This window comes from Diachasmimorpha longicaudata, chromosome 7 (genome assembly GCF_034640455.1).
Source record: "Diachasmimorpha longicaudata isolate KC_UGA_2023 chromosome 7, iyDiaLong2, whole genome shotgun sequence".
Taxonomy (NCBI): Eukaryota; Metazoa; Arthropoda; class Insecta; order Hymenoptera; family Braconidae; genus Diachasmimorpha; species Diachasmimorpha longicaudata.
Genome location: NC_087231.1, coordinates 7244251 through 7264655, shown reverse-complemented (window position 1 = coordinate 7264655; position 20405 = coordinate 7244251). Strand labels below are relative to the sequence as shown.

Here is a 20405-nt window from a genome sequence, read left to right as displayed (position 1 = left end):
ATTGAGTCTTGAAGTCTGAAATGGTTGACGAGGAAACTTGGTCCTTTGAGAACTCTCGGAGCCGCTGACGAGGCTGTGAGTCCCTCGGGTGTTTTCACTCGTAAAACGAGTGAGAGGGAATATGTAACTGGGAGGGCTGACGCCTGCACGTACATCAACGCACATCTATTCTCGCTCCCCCGTGTGAAATGTTGCGTTCGCTTGGTGCATTGTTAACGCGCCTCGTTAAACGTGCTACGTGGCCATTTCAAATTAGGCCATCCCAGACATGCGCATTCACCCTTTATCCACATCTACTGTCTCACTCAGCTTCCCTGTCCATAGCCATCACATCACACTGGAAATCTCGCCAAACCCATATTATTGATTTTCGGATTGTTATATTATGAGTCTCGTGTTTCATTCGTTTAACAAAAACAGATGGGGAGGCAAACTGTTTGGAAGGATTATGCTAATCTTCTCATTATTCGAGGATACCGTGAATCGTTTCTGTTGAATTTTTCACTCGTCATTTGTATTCTTTCATTTCCAAATTCGCCCGGAAGGCTCACTCAGGGAGTAACTTCAATTTTACAGAGGGAAAAAATAATTTTCCTCTTGGAAATAATTTTTTTACTCTACGAATTTTTTAAGTTACATGATTCTACAGCAACTACACTTTTCTAGACATTTTAATTGGAAAAGTCAAGTTTTTTTTCAATTTTTCCAATCAACGGATCATTAACGATAACGCGCTGCGACCCTTTGCTAATAGGGTGCCCCAACGAGGACGAATCAAAGATTATCAGGAGTGACATTGGGATAATTTTAAAGTCAAATTCAAAGTACAAATGTTTCTCTCACTCTTCCGGTCGAGTTTTAACACGATAAACAATTCCAAAGTGCAACGAAAAATTCAAGAAAATTTTGAAAAGTTCACGTTCCTTCTCATATCGTGTGTCCTCCGGTATTATCGTTTGTCCATTGAACTTTTAAATTTCGACGGCGTTCAACTTTCTACAAGGACCTTCCATTAACTGGCCAATAAAAGTAAAAACAAACAGGGAGGAGCTTCCGAGTTCAACTCGGAACAATACTGTGCACTGACAAAGTATACTGGCAAGCCCATAAATTTCTTTCCACTCACTGATGCACTGTACACCAACAAAATACTCTTGTGAGTATCACCAAGTCTGTTGCCCCCGTGTTTCCGCCTACTTTAACACACGTGGTTAAAAAAAAACCAGAGAGCTTCCTCGGTTAAGGGGGAATATCGTCTCGGTTCATCTCCTTATTTTCCTGTGAACATCAATTTGCCTGGAAAATTAACTGACGTAGTGGATTAGGATCAACGCTGGCGAATGCCAACTCATTTCAATTGCAGAAGCTTACCGCAGACTCCATGTTGTGGTGGTGTTAGGGCGATGCTCGGGTTAATGACATTACCTCCATCCGTGAATGACTAAAAATATAGTCGTCTCCAAGTTCTAATCCTCTACTGAACGTATTAAAAATAATTACACGTCCCCATCAAGGATTTCACGCTGAAAATCAAGGTGCGAAGATAATCATTTGTTTTCGTTAATTTTCCAGTTTACAAATTATAAAAAAATGGCACTGTAATGACTCCATTAATTGACTGCTTTATTTGAAGTGCATCAAATAATAGATTTGAGATTAAACACATTTTCTTGGATTCTCAAGCTGTTCGCCAACTGGATAAATCATTCATCGTGTGAATCAGGATATTTGAATCCCCCTCGAATCACCACAAGTGCAACCGCAGATTCAAGTGCTCCAAAGATTCGTCTGAAATTACGCCCAAGTGCTAATACAGAATCCAACTAGTGCAAAAAGGACTATCGATAATCACGTATTCTGAATACGCGGCGAGGGAGACCTTAAGTATTGAGTACACTCCCAGCGGGCTATTCAAGAACAGAGCATAGTTTGGAACACCTGGCTTAGCTCTCTGAAACTGTCTTGGTCAGCTTGAAATAAAACAAACTCAGGGATCCCTTGTGGATCGTGAATCTCCACAAAATCTCCAGTGATCCCGAGGGGAAGGATATTATCTTTTCCACTATTTGTTCAGGCTCCGGATGTAATGATTCGCTGGAGTCATGTAATTCTACATGCACATGATGCATTTCTTCGAAATCCATGTGATGTGAATTGAATCATGAATAGCCTGCCGTATATTTGCGAAGATGCTTCGTCCGCACTGATAGAAAAAGTTTTCTGGGAGAAAAAAATATTTCTTCCATTTTTGCCAGATGGCTGAATATTTTTCTGAATCAATACTGCGGGTTTGATATACATATAAAAGAGTCCATGTCCTGAGATCCCTCAATTAATTTTTACACGAATTTTCCTCCTGTTGTGCGGGTGAAAATTTTCACTTTGCACCAGCGCCGTGAAGTAAAATAAAGGGGTGAAAATTGAGGGGGAGGGAAGAGGAGAAATACGCAATGATATAATGTGTAAATTAGAAAAACAGATCAATAATCGAATACCCTGACTCAGCATCACTGAGCTCTGAGCGTTCCCGCAGGTCAATACCCGTGTGTTCTTTGAAATGTAAATTCCAAAAAACAACAGAAAAAACCAAACACTTTAAACTTCCCTTTTACATCCTCTCATTTGGTTATGCATAAACAATGGAATTGATGCATCAAAAGAGAGCTCTTCTGCAAGAGCATTTGCACGAAGCGGTAATGGCAAACAAAGATGGAGCCGAGAGGAAGGAGGGAAGAATAAATTGTCGTGACAAATTTAGTTTTGTTTAATACTTTTTTTATCTTTTGTTCCGTTGTCCTCGAGTTGCACCAGAAAGAGACTCTCGAGACATCGCTAAGTAATTCATGTCAGTGACATTTCGATTTTCTTTGGTGCATTTGTATTGTAATATGCCTGGAATGGGGAAATTCGCAAGCTCATCGATTTCATATCAAAATATTTGAGATATTTATTTTTTTCGACATTCTCAGTCTCATAGTGAAAAATTCTTTTTAGTCACAGTGACAAAGTCTATGTGAAAAATACGAAGTATTTTCTACAAGAATTACTTTACATTCTATAAGAGTCTATCATCATTAGTCATCGTTTCCACATTTCTATCTCGAAATTAAATAAACAATGTTACGTGATGGTTAAGCCGTATTTCGGTTCAGAGAAATTTTATTCTGACACAGTAAATTACAACATTCGCCGCTGATGGAGCGGGTTTTAGTTGTCAATTAGAGCGTATTTGGCTTCACCAAACCTTCATTCGTTAATAATCAACGTACATTTGATGAAGCCTGTTTGCCTTGACTTTCACCGTCCGCGAATCATTAGCGAATATTCATTTCATCATAGTTAATTCCACAATTCGTTAACCGTTAACGAATGTCATTTGGAACAAATAAGTCATTCCACCAGTGCAGTCCATTAAACTTTACGCAGATAAGGATCAAAATTGTAGCACTCTTTACTTATGAAATACAACAAGCTCCTCTCCATCATCCCTTTCACCCCCTCCCCCAGCCAACGTTTTATCACCTCATCAATATCGCGTTGCGTAATAGCACTCCTTGCGTCCCTAAAACATGAAAATCCCGCGAAGGAATAATATGAACACGTGTAATTAGAGGCTAAAGGCTTCCAACAATGGGTCAATAGCCGATCGGAAGTTGGTGGGGTTTAGTACAATATCCGTTCTAATATTGATCTTCCATGAAGCGACAAATTGAACCTACACAACGACACCACCGTCAATGTACATAATATTCCCCAGCTTACTCAACATCCAGAGTTCGCACTTACTCCAAGTACAATTACCAAATAATAGAACGTATTATACTTTCAGGATAGCTACCGTTAATTGCAAATTACACAAGCCATATAAATTTGTTATGCAATGCATTAACAAAGAGACTTTGACGTGTGCAATGCAGACTCTTGGAGATGTCTGGTTGGGTATCGTGAAACTTGCTGAGTCAAGCGCAGCATAGAGGGTTAAAACACGCTGTGATACAAAGGTCCCCTTGCCACCCCCTACCCACCCCACCCCCCCCATCTGTTTCGAGCCCGAGCTGAACGAGAGACTCAACGAGGTAGGAATGCGGGGGGTTGGAAAGGAGTGAAGGTGATTAGGCTTCTAGTTGGAGGTACAGACCCCAGTGCTGTACAACGAGCGTCACCCTCGCGCATTCATCCAGTCGATAATTAACAAGTTCAAGAGTTACTGAGCGTGCGGTAACTCTTCTTACCCACTTGAAATGTTTTTTTTTTCCTTTACTTCAATTTTTTTTTACATCCTCGAATCTCACTCTCCAACACTCAGTTTGCAATAATGATGAGAAATTCATCATCCGTATTGATTTCTCAGCTACGGTTAACGTTCGCTCGAGCACCCGCAATACAATTACAATCGTCAGTTAGTTATGGAGGACAAGTGAAACCATCAAAGACGGATTAATTGTAATAATTTGAATGGTAATCCTGGAGTTAGTGGGAATATCACTGAGGGTGGATATTTCATTTTCAAGTGTCGCACCTCAGACCCGAGACATTTAGCACTATTCCGGTGAATTTAATTCGTAAGGCATTCCAGGGTGGGATTACGTGCCTCGAGTATTCGAATTCCGTTCGCCTTCTCCGTCCTTATTCCCCCCGAATGAAAAGCTTTGACTCCGGCTGGAGTAAAAAAAAAAGAAATGGGGGGAAAAAAAATACTCGCGCACAAGCAATGTGAAGAGGTTAGAAAATGCGTTGAGTCGGGGGGGTAGGGGGTGTGGATGAATATACAGTCAGACGAAGTTGAGAATATAACCGTGTTGAAATATTGCTGGGTGAGGGAGGGGAACAGCGGTGGCTGAATCAACAGAAAGTTGCCGAGTCGTGGAGGGCTGGCAGTTTTCTATGGTTTAATTGGGCGCGAAATAATTTCCGATGTAAAATGCGCGGATGCAGCCATCGAGTAATCACCGTAAAAGCGTGCTCAAAAGAATCCTCCGGCTTCACCCATACTACCAGTATTTCACCATATCTCTTCAGTCCGGGAATATATACAGTACAGGCTCGTTCATCACTCCACTTTTTTTTTTGTTTTCTGTCTTTCTTATACGGATGAGCGTACATCCAGGGTGGAGAAGGGTGGGGGGGAAGGGGGTGGGTAACAATAATGTGTATATATCACTACGCAATTTGAACAGTCGATATGTTAGTGGTTCTGCAACGTTGGAGGACGAATCGTTAATTGGCAGTTTTCGAAAATAAAAGTGAAGGGAAAATTTCAATGTGTGGGACTGATAGTGAGTGGCAATGCCGGGTCAGGTGACTGTCAGGGAGGTGGATACGGTTTCAAATGAATTGGAGAGCTTGACGAGTGCAATATCTCCTCAATTCGAAGCTTGAATACTTGATTTGATGAAATATTTGACGAAAATGGGAATTTACGGTGAGGTATTTCAGAAATTTAATACGTACGTTGTGTGGAAATATAACGTACGTGTTATTATTCGATTATTATTCGATACTTTGCGAATCTACAATGTTCACGATTGAATATTGAAATTTACATTGAAAATAAAGTATGTCATTGCAATTGATTCATCTCTTGATAATTCAATTCCAAAACATCATCCGCGAGGGAAATGAAATTCAATACAAAATCGCAATTGGAAGTGAAATTGTACGAATCATGAAATTTTAGCGGAAGATATTGGATATGGGTTTAATTAAATATAAAAAACAGGGGATTTATTGTTGTAATTGCTGTATTCAATAATTGGCAGGAGGAAGAAAGATCTGTACTCCACAGATCTCTCTAAAATTTATGATGACTGGTCTCAATGACCAAAAGAAAATTCCACACCTTAAAAAGACTCTCTATTCTTTTTCCTTATGGAGTCATTGTTTATGTAAATTGAGTGGAAACACGGTTATCCTTTCTGTAAATAATTCTAAGAAATATGGCTAAATGCTCCTATAGAAGGCCACAAAAAATTCGTTTTACTGGAACATGTTTTCCTCTTACGCATTATTTAAACAATTCGGCAGTTTTTAATAGATAATTCTTCTCGTGTACGGTAGAATAGCAATACTAGTGTAGAATTGAATGAAAATGATAAATTGTTATCATAGTGCACTGATGAAAAATGCTGGTTAAAACTGGTTGGAATTTCGTAATTGAAAATTGAAAAATTTATGGAAAAATTTCAATGCGTAGGAATGAGTAACAACATGGGCTCAGAGGTGAATTTATTTTGCAATGAATTGGACCACTTGACGAGCAAAAACCGTTCTCCATTTGAGGATTCGATGGCAGCATCAATTTTTTTTAATTTTACAGGGGGGAGATGACAAATGCTCGTGATTTTCGCTAGATTTATCGAAGTGATCCGAGTGGATAAATGATGGATTTCTTTTCGAATGACATTCCAGGTGATTTTGAATCTTGACAGTGAGGGGCCTCATCGCATGCACCTGAGGAATTACTAGCGCTTATAGACCTTGATCTAATTATTTCTTCTCTCCTCCAGCTTTGGAAGAGCGGGAAAGTTAGTGGAATTATCTCGTTCGCTTTTCCTCCACTTCTTCCTCGTTCTACATTATGAACTCAATTTGGGGTGGGGAACCGAATAAATGGGAATATCGTCGATTGGAATGATGAAGGGGGTATTTGATGCGGGGTCGCGGGTGTAATCATTTTCATTATAAAGGAGGATTTTCGAATGATGGAATGAGACGATCGTAAAATGAGGGCAATATTTCAGTGATTATTTTTCCCACCCAAATTTCAGCCAATAGAATTGCACCATTTGTTGATATTTTGTATAGCCTACCTCGAATATCAGCGATAATTTTTTGAATATTTTGGTAAACAAACGACACATAACCAAATAAACCTCTTTTCATGTCATGGCACAATTCTCTTGGCCGAAATTTGGATAGGAAAAATAATCCCCTGAATACCACTCGAGCTTCAAAATTATAGAATATTTCCCTCTAGGTTCCCTGCATACAAATGAAGTCGTCAAGTTTTTCAGGAAAAATCACTCGTGCTTCGCACTCGTGATTTTTTAGCCTGAAAAACTTGACTCCTTCATTTGTTTGCAACGAATCTATCGGGAAATATTCGATAATTTTGAACCACTTGTGGTATTATATGTGATAAAAAATCGTGAAATTCCTATTTCACCGAAATTCGACGAAAATTTTTCGTTTTTCAGCAGTAAAAAGAGGTCAAATTAATTTTATGGAATTGTTCACCGGAAAGTGACCTTTCGAGTTCGTTTCTGGTGTCAGCTGCAGTATTTCTACTCTAGGCTATAGAAATTGTCCGGTGCTAAGCCGTGAATTTTTTTCGATGAACCCATTTTACCGCGATAGGACAGTAATTTTTCCGGGATTTTCCTCTGCATGTACCACAAAATAACCTGAAAATTTGATGTACCAATTTTTACACGCGGTAATATAAAGAGAAAATCTATAAATCTGTAGATATAGTCTGAAATCTTCGATGTGCAGCATTAGAGGAAAGTTTCACGGTATCACGGCAAATGAGCCAGAGATACTGACACCCGATGACGTACAATTTCATAGTACCAGGTGGATATCGAATTTCCGTACCCCTATACTTTGCCTGTTATTTCAAAGATGTGTAAAATTAGGTTCAGTGGCTTCGGCATGATGTTGAGTTCCCTTATCATAATGGAATCTCAGTGGAAGTGCAACTGTTTGGAATACACTGGCAGGAGGTTGCACGTAGATAGGGGAAGGAGGACCAGATACCCCGTACTTTAAGTTGAAAGGCTGAGACCCGTGTCAACCCAGAAGACGAGAGAGGGTTGCGTTGAACGGAGAGAAGGCTGTCATCGATGTCGGACGCGCTTCTGTGGACAAAAGATAAAGTGCTTCTCTGTATATGCGCGTGTAATCTTAACCCTGATATATCAATGAGACGAGGCTATTTGAAGAAGCCTTCAGGTGCACGCCACAACCTCCATTGTGACTGAGCAGTGTATCATAATGACAAGCGGAAGCAAAATATCATCTGCTAATTGCTGCACCCGGATATTGCGTACATCATATTTAACCCACCCTAGATAGCCTCACTCTTGACTTTACATTGTTGAATATAATTATAAAAGAGATGCACGGCGACGCCGTATCCATAAAAAGTATGAAAATCGTGGCAAATATTTGCACGCGAAGAGTTCTACAAACGGCAGTTCAATAAAATAACCGTTTACGCAGAATATCTGACTCTTCATTCGATCGCAAAAAAATAAATCCATAAATGCAAAAATGAAACACAATTTTTATCGAAAACTTCTCCCCGCGGAAAGAGAGAACTATAAATTTCATCTGCAATATTTTCTCACAGTGCGCACCAAATAATTGAATGGTGTTTGATGGCGCATATCGTATACCTATTCCAAGTGTTCGGTTAGCAAGTGCATACCGTTACAGTGATTGATCGTTGAATTGCCCACAGGGAATGCATTCCCCTCGACTGTCAGTACAACGAATATTGGACAAGTTACTCAAAATAAACAATAATAATCTGCCAGCGGTAAAACAAATATCAACAAACGTTTTGAATTTGGGGTAAAAAAACATATCTAATAAAATATGGCGTAAAAAAACCATCACAAGGATTCTGTTTACAGCAAAAAGTTGACTTTCGCTCTGTGAACATTGAACTCGTTTTTCTCTCTTTATTATATTGATCATGAAACATGGGTTTTTAGTGACACGCTCGGGGCTAGTCCTATTAATATTGTGAACCGATGAGCGTAACATTCCAGTGGGTTAGCTGCTAGGCACAGTGCCCTGCCGAGACCACCCACCAATCAATATCAACTCGCACCATCTCCATGGAGGAGAGTTGCACTACCGCACACACGCAATTCCAATCCGTATAGCCACTGTACAGATATACCTACTATCCCTCCTTCCTACCTCCCTCCCTCCCTACCAACCCCCCCTCTTACTTTACCGCTGTATGTCCATTCCCGGTGTGATAGCGTGTGCACTCCATCCACGTTGGTCCGTTCACGCATCTATAGAATCTACAGATATCCCCGGATAAACCATCTCTGTACCCTTTCAGCCCCCTCCCCCCTCATCGCAATCCCTCCGACCTCATCCAACCCCCCACCGCAATCCCTCTCGCCCCCGTCCTCTGCAAGAGAATCCGCATACGTTTGGTCCATGATTTCCACATGCGATAACGTGGGATTTCACAATTTAGTTTGCACAGGCGCACCGCACTCCATCGATCTGAAGTTATATGATATTACAATAATTGAGGATATATACAATTGGTTGGGTGTTAGTCATCCATGTACCCGTAAAGCCTTCGCACACAAACGGCAAACGTGTGAATATCTTTTTTTTTCGTCCGGATTCTGCACATTTCCTCACTAATCGAATGAAATTAGTTGGATATCGGTGCAATATTCTACGTCACCAATGCTTTTGATTTTTTTTTCTCACCCCCACCGCTCACCCCCACTGCCTTTCATTTGCATCTTCTTTTCACTCGGGTGATTTATAACCCCGAGAAACACGCTGGGAATTTTAATACCACGAATCAAGAGATGATTAAATGCATGAGCTCCTTCATTTAATGTATACGTTGTAGTTCTCGTAAGCTCTTTGCCTTTGATGAGATGTTTATTCATCCTGAAAAATGGAGAGAGCCGACAGTTTAGGGGGTAGTGAATAGTCATTTCAATCAAGTTACTCTCACCTCTGGTTGATTTGATTTAATGAAAATGATTCGGGTGTAATGCGAATTGTTTGTTATTTTTAGTGTTGGCATTTAATGCTGAATCGATTATTTGCAGTTCACTAGAATTTTCAAGAAAAAAAATATTTGAAATAAGTAAATTAATATATTTGATTTAAGTATCAACTTATACTGAATTCAATAACATTTTTTTCTGTGGGTATCTCAGTATTTGGTCCAAGTGCTTTTGAATTGATTTCGAAATTATGATAATATTATTTAAATCACATGAATATTTCATGAAGAATAATTAATGGAAATGTCATAAATGGATTACATATTGGAATATTGGATGCGCTTTAACAAATCGCTTCCTGGGGCTGTATTTAATATAAAAGTTGCCTTTATCAACACATTTTCAGTGTTTCAGTATAATTTCGATGTGAGGCACCGAAGTACGTCACCCAATAAGAGATTTACAAACTCGTGAACTATTTAATAAATTGTACCGCTACCGACATTAAATATCTGCCATTCAGTGTATGGTTCGGTCAACTTCACATGTTTTCACTGCATAAATTATTCAGCCAATCTACCGGCACAAAAATTACCTTCGCCAGGTATATGTGCTCTCCATAAAGTCATTTTCCGGCAATTTTAACAGAAACTGAATTTTGAGGACTGATCAGAGAATATTTTTATCAAATTTCCAAATATTTTGGTTTGTACTTCTTTCAGTATTTTTTATTCAGATATTCCCGTCTTCGTATTCACATTTTGACTTTCCTTGATGGTCTTACCTTCACAATTCGTCGGTAAACTCGACGAAGATAATTATTCTACAAAATTTAAATATCACGAGTGGGTTGAAATCCCCTGGAAATTGTAAAATGCCATTGATCCGCGTAAATGAAGAGATATTGAAAGAATGCAACTATGTCAATTGAAGTGCTTCGTGGAGAGGTATACTGTAACAAGAACGTAACAAGAGCATTGGGGCCTTTGATCGCCGAAGCACAATGCTGAAGAGGGAGGGAGAACCACACACTCTCCGTTGGGACTGTCGAGATGGTAGTGGAGAACTAGTGGTTGTAGTAGTGGCATGTTAATTCCGTGCTACTGATTAATCGGAAGCAGGTACTATCGGGCAAATAGGCGATAGATAAGCTATGCCAGCCTCGATGCCTCCCCTATTGGTTCTAACCAACCACCGGCCACAGTCTGATCGACCTCGAATCCTGATTCAAAGTCATTCTGTTCCAGAACTTGTGTTTAAAGTCCTTCTTTCATACATCACGTTGTTTCATGTAGAACACCAAACGCCATTGCAATTGGTCGGTCTGTGCTAATGATTCTCGAGCTTGCACAGCCACTCGATGGCAACGATTACAATCGATTTGCCGCTTGACCACCCAATGCCTTCGAACAACTGAATCGTATAACCATCTTCATATCGGCGTGAAATAATCACCTGTCTGATATCTCCAGAATTCACAGACATTGAGGGTCAGGGATATCAAGTACCAAAACATGATGGGACTCATATCGATGTGAAATGGAATTTTGAAATTGAAATAATTTGACTGAACAAGTCACTAGAATTTCAAGTTTCTGGAAAAAATCAGGGTAAAGCACTTTTCCAGTGAATCTTGACCTGTTCATTTTGTTTGCACTTCAGCCATCGGGAAATCACCGATAATTTTGAACCTCTTGGAGTATTACTACTGAAAATTCCATGGAATTCATAATCAGCCCACAAATGCTCCGATTTTCATCAATCCATTCTCTGAGAAATCTTTTGCCAGAGATTCAATATTTGAGATCATAGAATCATGTAAAATTCAGGCAGAATGGAACCTAAATGGGCCGCGGAATCGTATGGGAATTATGTATTCAGATTATATAGGGGATGGGGGTTGTTGACCACTCAACAAATCGTTCGTGGAAACGTGATTTTATTGGAATTCATGGGCTCAAATATTGTTGGCTTTCAAGATATATTCGTAGCTATTCACAGAGGGAAAACTACTCATGGGAATACAATTGTTTGATGTGAGTACACACTATATCATCGGTGATATTTTCACATTCATTCGACTGAACACCAAATATTGCAGAGAAGGTGAAGGGGAGGGAGAAATCGCTTTTCATTATTATGCATAAATTCAATCTCTTTGTCGTTATCATCTGTATTAATTGAAAGCAATGGCGAAAGAGGGGGAGGTTTTGAGTTTGCGTGATCCATTAATTGACAATAGGTATTACGCAATGCGGATAATGGAAGAAATAAAATGCTTACATAATTCATCGATTGATAACCTCCATTAAGGGGTGCATTATGAAACGAAAGTTATTGAAAACCACAATAAATACAATCTCGTCTAATTAGATATCGAATGGAAATAGGACATGGGAAGACAAATATTTTGAATACACACTCCGTAATCGAAATTTGTATGTATACCTAGTAAACAAGTTGAGAGACACGTTTCGTATTCACTATTGGAAAATTACTTCTAATATTTCAAATAAAAAAATTTGGAATTCCCTTTTACAATCACTCGTTTCGAAACAGGCGAGTTGACCCAAAATTGAACCTTCAGTTTAATTCAATGGGATTGGCCCTCCACTATAATTAGAAATAGCATTTAATTGATATAATTTCAAGCCCTAGCCATGCACTTGACGTTGAAGTAATTATTAATGCCTGCGGTAATCCGTCAAGAGCGAACAAAGTAGTTAAGGTTCGTTCCGGCTATCATAGCTATTCTTCAACAACGAGACTTCACGGTAAAATCAAAAATATTAAAAAATGATTAGTTTGTTGAGATTGTTACACCCCTAGACTAATTAAAAAATATAAGAATATAGTCTCCGATAATTTCATCATCATTGATTTCCAAGTGCACTTATACGATCAAGTTATGCCTCACTAATTCCGAAATAATTAATTTTGAAAACAATAATTAGATAGTCGAGAGTTATGTTAACGGTTGGTCAACTCCAAAACTCAACAGTAATAGAAATCGACGATATCTCCACACACATTATCGCAAACTTCAAAAATGTTCAAGCATAAAATACACTAATGAAATGGTTAAGCATAAGCTATATTAATTAGATTGCGCACGGAAATAGGCCAGTGGAGGACAAATATTATGAATACAAACTTGGTAATCGAAATATTGCATGTACACCTGATAAACAGGCTCAGAGACATGTTTCATCCACATATTTTCACTCGAGAATAATCTATAATGAAATTTCAACGATAGAATTTCAAGCATCGCCCATGCACTCGACATCGAACAAATTATTGGTGCGTTGGGTTATCCGTCAGGAGCGAACAAAGTAGTTAAGCCAACATTCATTCTCCCGAATATACCTATATGTATACCAACACCGAGGGGAAATCGTATTCGCTCCAACTTGCCCGCACTGTTGTGATACTCTGCGACCGCAACAGTGTGCAATACACATTCATCTTGTCTGTATTCCTTCCTCCATGGAGACATTGCTGGAAATATTTTTTTTTCTTTCGTCCCACCCCCGCGCCGATTCTACTATCATTCAGGTATGAAAACTTGCCCCCTCAACAACTTTTCTGCTTTCAGTAATAAATTTTGATGGTCAGACACATGAATTTGTTCAGCATATTCCAGAAAAGTTTTTCTCGATAGACGGAAAACATATGTGAAAAGTTGTATTACACTGCAAACAAATGATATATACCAATTCCAGTTCCATTTTAGTTTAATGAGAACTCGACAATTCCGGCAATTCTAGGGGTAGAATTTCCATACGGGTTATTTGTTCCGTATCCTATGGTGGTGTATTACAATATAGAATGAATCGCATCGAAATGATGTACGTGAAATCGTTGAAAAGTCGAGATAGCGATGGTGTGGTATTTCTTTTGAGGGTTGTTGGTTGTATGTGAGATATTGCAAGAACTCTGGAATTGTCAGCTATCGAGGCAGACTACTCTGGCATCAGGGGATTAACCCACAACGAAAATGCTCGTGTACCCACTGTGGTTTCATTCTTCGTTTTCAATTTCTCGATTCTATCGATTACCCTCATACTCTTTTATCGCGCTCTCGTGCTGAAAGTGAGGGATAATCGCCTGCACTCATTTTCACCGCTCTTCCGGGGAATATATTATTCGATATTCCTGCGTTTCTTCACATTTATGAGAAAGACTTCTATTCATGTTTCAGTCGCTCCATTATTCAAGAAGGAATCACACATGGGGGTGGAAATTTTGATGTCGAGAATATGGAGGGAAAAATTCAGAGGGAAATTTAAAAAGAGGATGTGCTTTGTCTTGGTTATTCAGGGGATCATTGAGGGATGATTTGCAGCGGATTAAATTCAGTGAATTAAAAATACCAGAAAATTAGGGGCCATTTAATTAAGTGGAAGTTGAACGTTTAAAATTTTGGAATATTTGGAGCACTGGATTCCCTCGTACCTCCCTAAAATCGATGGTCCAGTTCTGTTAATGAGTTGAAAACTCAGGCTGTCAATAAAATGAACAATTGTTCTTGAATTTCAGAGAGTTAAATGGAATTTAAATTTTCTAGATTGAAAATTTATTCGTCCCTGTCCCTTGCAAAACTTACTCTTATTGAACTCCCATAAATTAAATTGAATTTAACCGCACATCATTGACAACAGCTGCAGTTACTCCTAGATTACTCGAGCAGTTGTAACATTTGTACGAATGTAATTAAACTCAAGCCTACACGCTTAAAAATTCTCCAAATTCCAGAAGCTATTATTCTGAATTCTCGATTTGCTCAGTCTCTAATAAAATCGAAGGTCCAATTCTCTGAATGAGTTTAAAACTCAGGCTGTCAATAGAATAAACAATTGTTCTTGAATTTTCAGGAGTTAAATTGAATTTAAATTTCCTGCATCGAAAATTCTCATTTACTGTCCCTTGAAAACTTACTTTTATCGAACTCCCATGGATTAAATTGCATTTAACCGCACCTCATTTCCTCACGACTCACCAAATCCAACTATTTAATTTCCATAATGAATTGAGAAATTCCAACTATCATTGTAACAAAGAATTGCTCTTCAATTTTCAAGAATTCAATTAAATTGACATTTCCGACACTACAAATTCACGTGTCACTGTTCCTCAAGTTCCCAGAAATTTCCAACAATGTGCTTAAGCTCAAGTTTAATTGAATCATCTTAGTAGTTGTTCAGGAGAATGCCCCTCCCTCTCGCAAGCATTTTACTCATTTTAATTCGATAATTTTAATTAACGGAAGGATTTTCAATTTAAGACTGTATTTCTTTTGGGCAGTTTGTTGGTTGGAATGACAGATCCCTCATCGCTAAAAATTCTCTCCTTTTCATATGAATAAGAAGGAGGAAAAACACGAGACGAAAATATTTCCTCCATATACCCTAGCTATCCATGGACCAATGCATTCTACTTCCGTGCAGGCCTCTTTTGTGTTGAGTGAATGGTCGCTCTGCCCTAGCGTACTTGGGTCCCCAGTGCCACTGGCACTCTCATCACCTGAGGAATCTCGACGGATTTTGCCATAGCTTGACAGTCATGCGCTCCTTGTTTTCACCATACACAACTCTTTCACGTGACAGCAGAAGTATGTTAACAACCGCTGGTATCGACACAATCGTTTGCCTCTTTCCAAGCCACCCTTCACAATTCTTTTGTTACGTTGTTTTGATTTCGTTTTTTGCTGGTAAAATCAAGATCTCTTGGGTTTTCAATGGCACGACAATGGGAATGAAATGTTCTCCTTTGTTTCAAAAATCCAGACTGATGCCTCCCCCATAGGCATTACGGTGGCAGTAACAATGATAAAAGCAGGGATGCTTTCTCGAATATGTATATACGATGAAATATAGCCACTTATGAGGCTGAATCCCTGAACGCCTTTCCCAGGAACTTTATTTACTCACCATCCGGGGAACATGGATACTTCTATTAAAATTACAACTGTATGCACATGCATTGTGGGAATTTTTTATTAAGCAATTGTTGCCCAATTAAAATTCTATTTCACCTTAAACTGGTCACAACCATTTTCATCGAAAATTCACGCGCGAGGTTATCATAATTCTGCTGGAAATATTATTAAAAAGGTTAACTAGGGTATTGTGAATTCCAATAAACATTCGAGACAGGAATGCAACAAAAAAAAAAACTCGCGACGAACTTTCGCAAGAGGCTGGATAACTCTCTCCGTACTTTTATCAGCGTTCATCATCCACCGCAGGCTATAAAAATATAGTCCTCATTGAAGATGAAGTTGACTTTAGATCTCAGTTATCTCGATATATGAGCGCAACTACTCCCCAATCCTCGTAGTATATCCAAAGCCACCTAAGCCATCGTTGGTTTAGGCGTACATTTTCCTACCCAACACCTGACACAACTAATCCACGATTATGTAGCCCATAGCGAAGAGTCCCCACCCTTGAGTTGACCCATATTCGATCTCGACTCGATGGAACGACACAGAAAGTCCAAGGGTAAAAATCCCGGGTCGTAATTCACACACATCACACGGGATTAAAATTTTCAGTCTATCGAATCTCTCCAGGACCGTGACAGGCTGGAATCACAGGCTTCCTGGACCCACCCCAAGCCGTTTCGCATTCCGAAAAGTATTTGGTGCCGAATATTTGTAATAAGTTCACCAAACGGAAGGGTAATTTCTCTCCGTCTGTCCCCGAACGGAAAGCTTTGAACCTCTGCTTTGACGAACACCGCACCAAGAGTCCATTTCAAATTTGAATCATGTATTACCAGGGATCCATCCCATGTCCTTGAAATGATTTTTGATGCACTTGGCAGGCATTCCCGTGTGGACATAGTAAACATTCCCATGGGACATGCTAAGCATTCCAGGGACTACTAACGCGTTTACGATGTGCTATAGTACGAATTACTATACCTAATGAATTGACACCCCTTTTACTAATGGTCCTCCACCCTCTCACCCATGGACGACAATTTTTGCTGCTCCATTCTCCCCACATGGGCGGTAGGTTGAAACTACCTCTAAGAAAAATGTCAACAATTGAAGACCGCACTGAGGATTACCATAAGAACTAACTCGTTGAATTCACCTTCAAGCTAAATGGAGTTTAACCACACGGAAACATCCCTCAACTTCAAACTTTCAAAATTCATTTACATAATTTCATATTTTATTAATCCTGGGGGTAATGACGGACGTTAGAGCACATATGGACGGAAAGCTCGTAACTTGGGATATACTGATTCTGGTCTAATACACACACGGCCAAATGACATTTATGTACGGTACTCTCAGTGCTCTGTGGTCCCCGTCTGTCTACACCTGTGCCCAGTTTACGCCCCAACCATTTGCCGTCAAAGCCACGCGTCATGTAGAGTCACGCATTGTGTATGGGCTCTGCATCGTATATGTATGCAGTTGAGTATTGCTGTAAAAGTACAAACCCCGTGTCACCACCGAAACCAGGGGTATATCCAAGAATCATGGGACCGTGTAAATTCCACCGGGTGAGTTTACTCTATTTATATCTACCCTCCAAGTGCACTACCCCCTTTCCCCAGCTCTTTGTCTCACTCTCTCGCCCTCTCTCCCTCGGTTATCCACCCTTAATTGCAGAGAATTCTCGAACCATTTCAGTACTGCATTAGTGCTCTCTCGCGCGTATGGTTATCATTAGAACCGATGCTTATGACTGCATTTTGTACGAATGTAAGATCGTAATGATGTGGAGGAGTTATTTGTTTTTAACGGATACACGGGAAGAACAATTGGTGACAAACTACGGAGACTGTACCGGTAAATTGTGAGGGGGGTAGGTGATGATGACGTAGGGTAACAGGAGATTTCACGATGGGGAAGTTTGAAGATACAATTAACGGAAAATATATTAAATTTGATGGACAACGCTTTGCTTTTGTGAAATTCTTGTCAATCTTGATAATTGTGATTCTCCTGGATGATTGGAAAACTCGGAAAATTCTCGGAATCCCTCAAATGGGATCACGAAGCTGGAGCAAATACTACGAATTATTGAACGAGCATCAAAATCACTCAGAGAATATTTCTAGGAATACTCGCGCGAGAGAGAGATTATGAGAAATTTTAAGGACAATCGAGAATGTTTGCAGCAGATCCGAATATTGTTATGAGAGAAAAGAGTAAAAAAAATCCAGAATTTACGAACTTTGAGTGAATCGTGTCATTTACTGAAGTCTCGACATATTTTGCAAGCAGAAATTAATATTTGGTAGCAAGAGACGACCATCAGCCAGATGAAATATGTATTTCTAAAATTTCGAGAAAAGATGTAAACACATTAGAATGTTCAGAAATAACAAACCGTTATTGCACCGGGGAAGACGAATAAATCCTGCAGTTTCGCGAAATTCATTACAATTTTGTTGAATTTCACTCTGACAACGCTACGATGAACGTTATCAAATAGTAAAAATGTAATAACGTTTACTTGTCTCAACAAATATTTGGAAACTCCTGTTTTTCCAGGTCCACTCAATGAAACGTTTTCAACCTCGAAAATTAATTCTCGGGGGCAACCTAAAGCCAACATGAATGAAAAAGGATACCGTATTTTTCGAAATCATTACAGCTTGAAAAATACTATAGACCGTCTACCAAACAGAAAACGTTACTAGAGAGAAAAAACTGGATAAATACCAGATTTTTATGAATTTTATAAGAGTTCAAAAGCATTCACTCATCGTATGCAATGCTGTGGTAGACAAATACAAAATAAAATTAAAATGACATTGATTTGTATCCACGAATATTTGAAAAAGAAGGCTCTTGTGGTTCCAACAGCATTCTCCTGGTCCACATAATGAGACATTTTCCACCGAGAAATTAATATTTACTGGCAAAAGAGGGGTAGTATGGTGTGCGGCCATACTGCTTTGTGGCGTACGGCGCACTACCACTTTGATGCCATACCCAACATAATTTATTAACGCGAGAATAATTTTCGTCGAGACCCATGGGATACTGCATTAAGCGCGGGGCCACATTTACCAGAGTAGAAATTATTTGTCCCTCTGCGCACAAATCAAAAATTCCACGCCTAGTCCGCCGTCCCAAACATTGATTTTTCCCCTGCAATTTTAATATGGACAATAATGTACACTGGAAAACTAATGGACTCGTGGGTGAACGATTAATTCTTAGCGATAATATGGTTGACTGCTATTGTATGTGCATACAAAGGTCTTATTGTTTTTTTTTCTCAAAAATAGAACGTTTCTAATATTTTCTCAAAAGTATTGGCAGAAGAAAATAATTGCCAGAGCTTTGAAAATAATTGCCATAGTTTTTTTAAGGTTATTTATGCGACGCAATCGAATAACTCGGCTCATTAACGTGATTACAGGCCGAGGAAACGTGCTGGACAGCCAAGGACCAGTTTTGGATTCCGAGCCGCGGTCAACCATCGAATTCTCCAATGACACTGGAGTAATGCTGCATTGTTCAGCAACAGGGAGTCCTGGGCCACGTATTGACTGGCTCATGGGTGATGGATCACCAGTGCATCCGATTCCCAACATCAGGGAGATGTTGGTCAATGGCTCTATGTATTTTCTTCCATTCGGAGCTGAAAGTTATCGGCACGATGTGCATTTTGCTGTGTACAGGTGTCAAGCGTCGAATACTGTGGGACGAGTCCTGGGGCGGGAAGTTTACGTCAAAGCTGGTGAGACCATTGATTTATCTAATAGGATTCAATTGAAAAACAATTCTCTTGTTAAGTATTTTTACTGAATGCTGCTTCACTTCAAAGTTATCGAACTTTGTAGGTAATTTTTATTAAACTTTCTCTTCGTGCAGTCATTTTTATTGTCATAATACCTTGAAACTTTAAAACCCATTTAATATTACATAGTTTGATTGTTTTATCAGACTGCTGAAAGCAGACGTTGAAAATTTTATGGATGGTATCAATTTTTCAGGAAATTTTCAATAGAATTGAATTTTAGAGGGAAAAATCATTTTGCGGAGTTAATTAAAGCGCGATTTAATCAAATTTTTTAATCTGTGAAAAACAGTACCTGACGGGTAAATTGTTGAGCTCTTTACAAATTTCAAGAGAAATAATCGGAATTTTTAATCTAAATTGAAGTTTTTCTTTATTTGAAACCGAGTTGTTATTTGACTTTACTCTTTACAATATCTGTCTTCAGAATGTCTTCCAGGAGTACTTTATTTCTTGCTAGTTCTTCGGAAAATATTTTTCTGCACGGGGCGTCGTTAAAAATAGCATTATGTTTTACTTGAAATTTCAGAAGCAATTTTTGTAGAAATTTACAACTCGATCCCAACAAATTTCCATGTGGAAGATGCTGCAAGAATCGCCCGAATGCGGTTGACTATCAGCATAAGAGCAGACTACTCCAATTGTGAATTCATAAATGTACCCATAGCTTTGCCAAAAGCCATTAAGCCCACTTGGCACTTACTGCGGTTAATTACCGATATGGACTGTCTGCCAGGAGCTAGATGGGAATTTCCCGTGGCCGAGCGTTACTATTCTCATGTTATTTGTTCTATCTGTAACGAGTTGGTTATCCCTTGTTCCCAATAATCGAAGATTTCCTATCGCAGTAATTTAAAAATATAACAATTGCATGATAAAATACGGATAAACCACGAGCATGTATTGA

General features: G+C 39.1%; 1 protein-coding gene across 4 annotated transcripts in view; it reads left to right on the top strand.

Moving 5' to 3' along the window:
• The window catches only part of LOC135164775 (cell adhesion molecule Dscam2-like), a 59089-nt gene that overhangs the window by 14128 nt on the left and 24556 nt on the right, over window positions 1-20405 (top strand). For all 4 annotated transcript variants that reach the window (XM_064125436.1, XM_064125433.1, XM_064125435.1 and 1 more), the window contains one exon: window positions 19118-19438. In XM_064125436.1, the coding sequence (XP_063981506.1) occupies window positions 19118-19438 (321 nt within the window). The remainder of the gene's footprint in view (window positions 1-19117; window positions 19439-20405) is intronic.